At 55.0% G+C, this 10,172-nt stretch overlaps 1 protein-coding gene across 2 annotated transcripts; it reads right to left on the bottom strand.

Annotated features, from left to right (window-relative positions):
- Positions 1-5,991: 5,991 nt before the first annotated feature.
- Positions 5,992-9,903, bottom strand: SSTR4 (somatostatin receptor 4). Of its 2 annotated transcripts, none has more exons than XM_075925734.2 (2): positions 9,678-9,903; positions 5,992-9,040 (listed from the first exon to the last, which is right to left on the bottom strand). In XM_075925734.2, the coding sequence occupies exon 2, from the start codon at positions 8,451-8,453 to the stop codon at positions 7,218-7,220; it is 1,236 nt and encodes a 411-aa protein (XP_075781849.2). In that variant the 5' UTR covers positions 8,454-9,040; positions 9,678-9,903; the 3' UTR covers positions 5,992-7,217. The 2 variants fall into 2 exon arrangements, with proteins under 2 accessions (XP_075781849.2, XP_075781850.2); XM_075925735.2 differs by lacking the exon at positions 9,678-9,903 and adding an exon at positions 9,148-9,480.
- Positions 9,904-10,172: the final 269 nt, after the last annotated feature.

Here is a 10,172-nt window from a genome sequence, read left to right as displayed (position 1 = left end):
GGGATGGAGAGGAGGCGGAGCCATCAGCCTTGTGCCCCGCCTTCCAGGCACCAGTCAGCTCTGCTCCCAGGCACTCCTTGGCATGTGCGGTCCCCCTTGCAAGGATCTAGCAACAGGCATGTTCTCCCTGTGCAGGAGGGGGCTCCAGCACGAATTCCTGTGAGTGCAAACGGGGGGAACGTGTTAGGATGTTTGGTACAGGGGCCGGGCAACATCGGTTTAACATTGTCTGGGTGCAGTCTGCCCCCTAGAGGGGAGAGAAGCTGTGGAGGAAATGCCCCTGCATATGCTGGAAACTACTTCAAGCCAGGGGGTGTGGTGGCAGCATTTCTGTACCAATTAGCACAGCTCACCAGTTACGGAGAAAAAATGGTACCATCCCCTCTCCTCCACTTATAAATTAAACACAGGGAACAAAACCCCTTCGGAAATAGATTATTTTAAAGGGATTCCAAGGCTATGTCTACGCTACACAGGTTTTTTTTTTTTTTCAGAAAAACGGCCGTTTTTCCGAAAAAAAACTTCACTTACGTCCACACTGCAATTGAAAATCGAAAGAATGGAGGGGGTTTTCCGACATTGATAAACCTCTTTCTACGAGGAAGGAGCCTTTTTGCAAAAGAGCTCTTTCGGAAAAAAGCGTGTGTGGATGGGGAAGAGGGAGTTCTTTCGAAAGAAGAGGAAAGAGGAAAAATAGTACAGGTGCTTTTTCGATGCCCTTGGCCGGTGTGGACATGCTCTTTCAGAAGATGTTTTTCTGGAAGATCTCTTTCAGAAAAGCTTCTTCCTAAAAAAAGCCTGCAGTCTAGACATAGCCCCAGTAGAATTCATGTCTTACTCCTACTGCCCGCTGTAAGGTCTTGATCTTGCACCTTGTAACTTTCCTCCCTGAGCAGTCATTGGCATCAATGCAAGGTGTTTGCAGTGTAGGTGCAAAGCGGCTGCGTAATGCCAGCCCTCGGATTTGATAGGGTTTAGCATTTTTCTTGTCTTGGGATAAATGACCCACGGTGCTGGCTAACAGATAAAATGAGGAGGCATTAAATGCCACTGGACTTGAGTTTTGAAATGTTGATTTTTAAGTGACAAATGGAACCAACCCAGAGAAATAAAACTTCCTTGAAACTTGGCGATTCCTGGGGCAACTAATCCAGATTTTTACCAGATGGGGCTACCAATCTGATTCAGGCTTCCAAGTATTTCCTTTGAGCCACTCTTAATTGCTTAATAAATGTAAATGTAAGGGACCATAAGTACAGCTCCTCTGCTCACCTGGGCTCCATGTAAAAGATTCAAATTGCATATTGGCCCCTGCTTCAGTGAATCCAGACTTTGTAACTACAGGTTGAACCTCCCTGGTACAGCACCAGGGGGACCTGACTGGTCATGAGTCAGGGGATTTGCCAGACCAGACGAGTCAATCCCAGCCCGGGAAAATCCAAATTATGGAGGTTCACCCTGTCATTTAATATCTTAAACAGCAAGGGGAGGCTAGAGAAATGTCTGAACCAGCAGTGACGATCTTCCCCAGGACATATGGTAGAGTACCCAAGCCTTGAGTCGGATGTTCAAAGCAGTCAGTGTTGGTCTAATGCCGGATCTCTACTTAAAAGTAGGTTGACACAGCTCTGGTGCTCAGTGGTGTGAAAAATTCCCACGACAATATGTGGCCAGGCTGAGCTCACCCCTAAGGTACATATAGATAGGTCAATGGAAAAATTCTTCCTTCCACCTAGCTGCCAATGCAAGGGAGGTAGATTACGTACAGTGATGGAAAAAACTCTTTTGTCATTGTAGGATGCACTTACACCAGTAGTGGGCAACGTGCGGCCCAGCATGCCTGCCACCCACGGACCCCCAGTCTGCCTCTCTCTCCCATGGGTCTCTTGTGTGCTGGGGCCCTGCATTTCCTTGCTCAGCCTCCCACCCTCCCAGCACTTTCCAAGCGCCACGAATCCGCTGCTTCGCGCTCCGTCCCCGCTCCTCCTCCTCCTTCCCAGAGCTGGAACATCACGAATCAGCTGTTCACAGGGTTCCAACTCTGGGAGGGAGGGGCGGGAGCAAACCCAGAATGCGAATCAGATTTGTGGCTCTCTGAAAGTGCTGGGATGGCATGGGAGGAGTGGAAAGGGCAGGGCTCCAGTGCCCCAGTGTGCAAGAGGAGCACGGGGAAAGGGGTGTGCAAGGCCGCATGCGGCACAGAGATGAAGGAGGGCCACTCATGCAGCCCACTTACTAATTGTGACTGCCCATTGCACACTGGTTTTTTGACCAATGTGTTTATAGCGGTACGAGCTCTCAGTTTTGCTGGAATAAAGATGCTTTGTACCAGTACCGTTTATTCGCCATCCCATATGGGGCTAGCTGTACCAGTGTGTGTGTGGTCGCCCGGCTTTAACCATGTCTGTCTAACCCTACACCAGCATAGTTAGAGAGGCCCAACTTTCTAGTACAAACAAGGCCATAAGTAACACTGAGTGCTTCTGAAAGCATAACAGGGAGGTCGATAAAGGCCTTTCAGGTCGGCGCGGGAGCGTCCAGACTAGCGCGCTGAGCCAACAAACAGCTGATCAGCTCTTTGTCGGCTCAGCGCGGCAGCCATTTAAATTTAAATGAAGCCGCAATTATTTAAATCGCGGCTTCATTTCCCTTTGCCGATCAGCCTCATCTACATGACTCCATCGATGGAGCCATGTAGTTTAGACACACCCCTGGGCTAAGTCTACACTGGCATGATTTTCCGGAAATGCTTAAAATGGAACAGTTTTCCGTTATAAGTATTTCCGGAAAAAGCGCGTCTACATTGGCAGGATGCTTTTCCGGAAAAGCACTTTTTCCGGAAAAGCGCCCGTGCCAATGTAGACGCGCTTTTCCGCAAAAAAGCCCCAATCGTCATTTTCGCGATCGGGGCTTTTTTGCGGAAAACACTACTGTGCTGTCTACACTTGCCCTTTTCCGGAACAGTTTTCCGGAAAAAGGGCTTTAGCCCGAGCGGGAGCAGCATAGTATTTCTGGAAAAGCGGCTGATTTCTTACAGTAGATCGTCAGTGCTTTTCCGGAAATTCAAGCGGCCAGTGTAGACAGCTGGCAAGCTATTCCGGAAAAGTGGCTGATTTTCCGGAATAAGTGGCCAGTGTAGACACAGCCCTGGAGTGCCAGTCGTTTGAAACCCGCTGGGCTAGTTCCTCCTGCCGTGCGTGGGTTGATGCACTCGCTGGGTGATGCTCTGGGGGTCAGAGCAGGTGGGCGCAGCAGCCTCTTCCAGCCTTAGAGCTCTGAACTGAAGACACTTAGCCACAGACACGCGGACGATACCCCGAATTCCAGGCCGTGTCGAGGCTGCTGCGAGGAAAGCGGGGCTCGGTGCTGGGAACATTGGTGGTCTTGGGGCTGAGCGTGACAGCCCACACCCAAGGCAGGGCAATACCCCGGCAGGGGACACACCCAGAACGTAGACTTGTCCTTTCTATTGTCGGAGCATAATTGAAATGCTATTAAAGAGCCTCTCCCAGGCCCAGATCCCTTTGCTTCCCTTGTGTGCAGCGGAAGGCCAAGGGCAGTGTCACAGCTGTCAGAGCCAAAAGGGCAGTGCGAGGCTTTCCTTTGGGAACCTTCGCTTTTCCTGCCCATCAAGCCACAGCGAAGCCATGGCAGACGGATCAGCAGCCCTGGGAAATCACGCAGGGCTATCGCTGCGTAAGGCTTGGTGCAGCTCCATTGCCTTCCATCAGGCCCAGCGCTTGACACAAAGGCAAAGCGGGTGAGCCACGTTGCCGGACCAGAATGCACCGGTGAAAAGGCAGGAGAACCATCCCCGTGCTGAGCTGCCAAGAGAGTGCCCTGGTTAGCCAAAGGACAGGAGTCACCTCATACCATTTTGCAGGGCATATCCAGCCAATGGAACCTCTTATATAAATCTTCCCAGGATCACGCTGGCATCCAAACCCCCAACCCTTGACAAGACACATTTAATGATATGCACTGCCTAGGGATGTAAGCCACTAATCGACTACCCGATAAGCAACAACTGATCAGGTAATCGACTAGTCCCGCTATCAGAGGCAGCAAAAGGAGGGAGCAGGAGCCAGTGCTGGGGAGAACCAGCTTAAAAACTGATTCCCACCCCCCAGCACCATCTCCGCAGGGGGAGGGGAGGCAGAGGAGTAGCGGGGACCTTGCACGAGCCAGGAATCAGCTGACTCCTGGCTCGCACCCAATCCCAGATGCTGCACCTCTGCTTTTTTAATGTATTAAGAGCCTGCCGGAAGCAGGGACCCGGGAGGGACAGCAGGAGACCACAGCAGGAGGGACAGCTGATTCCTGGCCCACGCAAGGTCCCCACACTGCGCACCAGCCTTTTTACGTTTAAGGCTGGTGCACAGTGGAGAAGACCCTGTGCGAGCCAGGAATCAGCTGGCCCAACTGGTGCCAAGTCCCCCCCCTCAGCGCTTCTGCCTTTTAAATGTATTAACAGCCTGCGGGCTCTTAATACATTTGAAAAGCTAAAACACAGTGGCTGCGTCTAGACTGGCTTTTGAGCAAAATCTTGCTGCCTGTCTACACTGGCTGCTTGTATTTGCGCAAGAGCACTGACTTTGTACTGTATGAAATCAGTGGTTCTTGCGCAAATACTCCGACGCTCCCGCTCAGGGATAAGCCCTCTTGCGCAAGAGGGCCAGTGTAGACAGGAACGTTAATTTCTTGCGCAAGAAAGCCTGATGGCTAAAATGGCCATTGGAGCTTTCTTGCACAAGAGAGCGTCTACACTGGGCATGGGTGCTTTTGCGCAAAAGCACATGCGAGTATAGACGCTCTCTTGCGCAAATACTTTTAACGGAAAAACTTTTCCATTAAAAGTATTGGCGCAAAATCTTGCCAATCTAGACGCAGCCCGTGTGGGGAAGGGGGAAAGGGAGGGAACCTGGCGCCAGCTGATTTCCAGCTCGTGCCGAGTCCCTTCTGGTGCGTTTCAGTCTTTTAAACCCCACCCAGCTCCCCCGCTTATCGACTAATCGCCTAGTTGATGGAAAATCCATTGCCTAGTTGATTAAACTAAATATAACATCCCCCACCACCAGCTGTCTCATCGACTGACAACGGCTCGCAGTGCGGCGTGGTGAGCACCGGCACCAAACTGCAAGGCAGGGGCCCAAATTTGAAGCAGCTCAGACAAACCTGCCCACCTCGGATTATTGTTCTCCTACATCAGCTGAGCGTGACGAAGGTTAAAATGGTCTCCCCTTGTTCTGAGTGTTTGGAAATGTGACTTCTTAGGTTGTGGGTTCTCGGAGGCCAGAGCGGGACCGTCTTTTGGTTCTGGGTTTGTAGGACGGTGGCGTCCGCCCCAGTGTCTAGGTGCCCTGGTAATAATAATAATAATAATTAATAATTAGCCATCGCGAGCTGTTCGAGAAAAGGAGACCAATGAGGCGGTGCTGACGGATGCTCTCAAGCCAGCAGTCAGACACATAAAAAGGAAACAAGAAGAGAAGTCAGTGAATTGGGAAGCTCTTCGCCACACAGTGGAGCAGCTGTAGAAAATTAGAACATAGAGGTGCCTGGTGATCGCTGAAACCCTTGCAGTAATTTGTAAGGGATGAATGAACCGCTCGAGAACATGCCCAGGACGTCAGGATCAGTGACTGCCGGGAGCCTGCCTTTTTAGGAACCGAGAGAATTGTAAAGAAAGTCAAATGAGAACAAGTGTGTGTCTGCACCTAAAATGCAGGACGTCGGTGGAGAGAGGGGCAACCGGTATCCGAGGCAAGGGGAGGTATTGCCTTCCCAAACCACCAGCCTGGCCCTTCCCACACTCCACCCTACTGTCGGCATCCGGGGAGCGGAGTGTTGCTGCCCTGAGCATCCACCCTCCTCCTGTTTTGGGACCAAGGAGGCTGGGTTGTGCGCCCACCCGCCTACCCTCCCTGTGCTGGGGGTGGGCACGGGGAGGCGGCCTGGCTCCCCTGGGGGCAGTGGTCTGGTCAGAAGGTGCGGGGGTGGGGGCTTGCTTACTGTAGCCCTACCTTCACCGACTCCCCATGAGTGGAGGACTGAGCAAAATTCCCGACTCCCCAAGCTTTTGGAGCCAGTTCCTGGTTAGGATTTATTGCCAGATCCTGGGAATCCATTTTAGACTCTGGTTCCCCCTTTCGGTGCCTAAAGATCTTGTATGTTGCGAAGGCCGTTTATTTAAACAACAAGAACATCCCCATGATGTCATACCGAGGGTTAATAATACCCACGTTCCAGGCCAATAGTACGGTTCTTTATTTTTCCAAACTGCACGGCACAGTTACAGATTGGATCATTCCTGGCACAACGGCAGCGCAGTCCTCCCAGCTGTGCTCTTTCTAGGGAGCTCTTAAAACCTCAAGCATTTAAAAAGTCCAGAGCCTGGGTAGGGTCATGTTGTTGGCAAAACTCTCGGTCCTAACGTAGAAGCCTTACATCAGCGCAGCGGGGCTGCCATCCTTCGGGGTGCTTTCTGCAAACTCCTTTCCCATCAGAGAAACGTGAGGCTAATGGGCAGATTTTCAAAAGGGTCCCACAGCCCCCATTGTCCTTACTGGGAGCTGGGCCCTTTGGGAAAGCGGGCCATCAATTGCTAAGGATGGCACGTCCCCGGCCGAGAGCTGGTCACGATTAAAGAAGGTCCCTTCTCTCGCTCCCTCTCTGGCACTAGAGCTGAGCCTAATCCCAGTAAGATCAGCAGGAAAAGCTCCTCCTGAAGTCACCAGGCCCAGAAGCACAGAGGCGCAACAGAAAACACCTGCCCCGAGATCAAATACCCAGCATGGGAGTGGCTAAGAGAATCTTCATTCCCCGGGTCAGATTCTGCCCCCGCCCTTTGCCACCTCAAGTGGCTCCTGCCCCCAAGCATGGTCCTTGAGGTCTCAGTGGCCAGGGACCTCTCCGGCGGCAGAAGCAATAGACCAAGAAACAAGCCCAGGCGCCCAAAGAGAAAAGAGCGAGTGGAGTCTCTGCGCCAGCTCCCCCGGCCCCCGTCCAAGCCCCACCCCAGCCGCAGCCTGAAGGGAAGAGCCAGCCCTCTGACGCTGAGGACTTCCTGACTGACCCCGTGCGCCTGTTTCTACAGCAGGGCAATGGTGCTTAGTAGAAGAAGCCGGTGCTGCCAAGGCAGGGCCTGGTCCAGGAGGACCCTCCCTTTCCAAAGGCAGGGGTCCCCGGGAGGAGGACACATGGGCCAATGGTGCCACCTAGAAGGTGGTGGTCTTTGCAAGGAGGGTGCCAGGCTTACAGCAGGGGTCAGGGTGCACCGGCTCCTGGTGGCACCGCAGAGACAGGCACATGCAGCCCTGGCTCGTCTCCCCCGCCTTGGGGATGGCACAGTAATCTAGCGCCTCCTCCTCCTCCTCTTCCTCGGCGGGGTCCAGGCCGGGGTGGGAGCAGCAGAAGCGGGCGTCGCAGCACCGCCGCAGCACGCCGTGGAAGGAGTGCCGGAAGCTCTCCGAGAGGAAGCCGTAGAGGATGGGGTTGGCGCAGCTGTTGGAGTAGCTGAGGATGAGGGAGGCGTTGTTCACCGTGGCGTCCAGGTGGCCGGGCAGCAGCAGGTTCACCAGCTGCACCACGTAAAAGGGCATCCAGCAGACCACGAACATGGCCACCACAATCAGCACCAGCCGGGTCAGCTTCCCCTCCGAGCGCCGCCGCTGCTGCCAGCCCACCCGCTCCGCCACCGCCCGCATCTTGCCCACGATCAGCAGGTAGCAGAGGCCCATGGCCAGCACCGGCAGCAGGAAGCCCAGCAAGGTGGTGTAGACCACAAAGGCGGCCGACCAGGCCGGGCTAGGCCACAGCAGGTTGCAGGCCACCGCTCGGCCGTCGTGTGTGGTGGCCGTGCCGGCGAAGATGGGGATGGGCGAGGCCACCAGCAGTGAGAGCAGCCAGACGCCTCCGTTGACCATCTTGGCCACCCGGGGCCGGCGGTAGGTGGCGGCCCGCAGCGGGTGCACCACGGCGATGTAGCGGTCCAGGCTGAGCACGGTCAGGCAGAAGACACTGGTGAACATGTTGAGCCCGTCCACACCCAGCACGGTGCGGCACAAGACCCGGCCAAAAGGCCAGTGGTGCAGGGCCGCGGAAGTGGCCACGAAGGGGATGCTCAGCATGAAGAGTTCGTCAGCGATGGCCAGGTTGAGCAGGTAGATGTTGGTGGCCGTCTTCATCTTGGCGTAGCGCAGGATGACGAAGATCACCAGCGAGTTGCCCAGCAGCCCCAGCAGGCACACCAGGGCGTAGATGCATTGGATGGCCACTGTGCCCACCACCGCTCCGGCACTGCCAGTCCACTCCTCCGCCCGGGGCCGCTGCTCCGGTGGCGCCAAGGAGCTGCTGGCGTTGGGAGGCATGTCGGAAGCCATCAAGCCGGATGGAGTCCACATAGCCCCGCTGGCCTGGGCGCCGGTAGGCAGGTGTGTGGCATCGGTGCTCATGTTGGCCACTGGCCCGTCAGAGGCGGGCGGGGAGAGAGGGGCGGCAGGGCCTGGATTCTATTGGGGATGGACGCTGTGAGACGGGCGTGTGTGTGTGTGGCCGGAAGCGGGATTCTGCAGGGGGATGCCCGGCTGCTGCCTGCTGACGGGTGGTGCTGCCGGCAGAGGAAGGACGGGGCTGGAGGATGCCGCCTGGCAGGATTGTGTCTCAGCGTGCCGCTGATGCAGAGAGCGAGAGGAAGTCTGCCGCATCCATAGCAGCAGCTGCAGCATTGTGCTCTTCGGCGCTGCTGCCCGGCCAGTCAAATCGCTGCTACGCACCGCCAGCTGTTCCCATCACGGGCCACCCGCTTGCCGTGCTTTGGACTCACTTTCCAGCCAGACACTAGCACGCTGCAGCATGCGGCGCTCGCAAGGCCCAGCACAGACCGAGCCGGACGCCGCACCAGGGCTGTGCTTGGGCACTGTCGTGGGCTGTGCTGCCTCCGCCGCAGGGGCTGCTCGCCGGGCCATGGAAAGGGATAATCAACAGCGAACGGTTCATCTTCCCCGAGGTGCTTCACATGCCTTCATGGCTTCATTCCCCCCTGCAAAGAAGGGGAATGTCATGAAAAAGCTGCCCGGAGGCTATTTAATCTCCCCATTGTTTAGGGCCGGATTCTGCCACCTGCATGCTGCTAAGAAGACGCCTTACCCTGCAGCCAGCTCCGGCGACATCAATAGGCTACACTCACAAGGAGGTCCTAGCCAAGGCGAATAAAGTTAGTGGGATCTGGCCCTTGTGGAGTAAAAGACAGGCCGCTCTCCTTGCATTTTAACCCCGCTTCGTCTCATTTGCTCCAATAATTTCTAACACAGAATACACTGTTTCCCCCAAGACACTGCCGTTTTCTGCTCAGGGGTTTCAAATTTCAAATCATTCCCCCTTGATTGGATTTGTCCCTGGCCACTAAAAATAGCTAAGGAAACTGCTTCCTTTTTCTGCATCTCCATCGTCCCTCCTAGCCGCCTGCGAGAGTTGTGGCGGTCAGGGAGAAGGGGGAGCGTTCCTAAATCACAGATCTGTTCCCGGTAACTGCCTAGTGCCGGTTGCATTGCAGGGACTCACAGTCGGCACTGCGGGCATCTTGGCAGGGAGGCAAGACGCTCGCGGCAAAATTGTCCCCGCTCCGTAACAACATTCACATGCATCATCCCAAAGGCCTGCACAAATGATATACGTACGGGAATCCAGCCGGTACCTCTGGGAGCGGGTCATGCGGGCAAGCAGCGCGCAGCACAATGCAAGGTGTCGCCGCATAGGCTAGGCATTAGAGGAAGGAAGGTTTCCTTAGCAACTAGAGACGGCCCACCCGGATTGGCTAGCGCTCAAGAGTTCCTTTGGGAATCTCTTCCCACTGCAGAGAGGGCTGGGGTTTGCCTTTTTCCTCCCAGACGGAATTGCTCTGGCCGGTCCACTGACAGGGACTCGGAAGCAGGGAGGGGGAGAGAGGGAGGAAATCAAATCAAGCTGTGCAGCTCAAACTGGGGGGGCCGCCGACTATGTCTAAAGAGTCGGCAAAAGTCTTACCCTGAAAACTGGACAGAATGTCACCACTCATCCCCTGACAGTGCAGATCCAAAGGGGTGTGCGCCCCCGTTCATAATTACCGAAGTGGTCTGCAAAGAACAAAAAGCATTGGAAACTGCTGCAGTAGACCAAGCAAACTGTGTGTGCTC

The sequence above is a fragment of the Pelodiscus sinensis genome, chromosome 3, assembly GCF_052426305.1.
Source record: "Pelodiscus sinensis isolate ZL-2025 chromosome 3, ASM5242630v1, whole genome shotgun sequence".
In the NCBI taxonomy this organism is placed as follows: Eukaryota; Metazoa; Chordata; order Testudines; family Trionychidae; genus Pelodiscus; species Pelodiscus sinensis.
Note: the sequence above shows the minus strand (reverse complement) of the source record. Positions and strands in the feature narration are given on the sequence as shown.

Coding starts and splice junctions, on each gene's coding strand:
- SSTR4 (XM_075925734.2), bottom strand. CDS start 8,453: ATGAGCACCGATGCCACACACCTGCCTACCGGCGCCCAGGCCAGCGGG.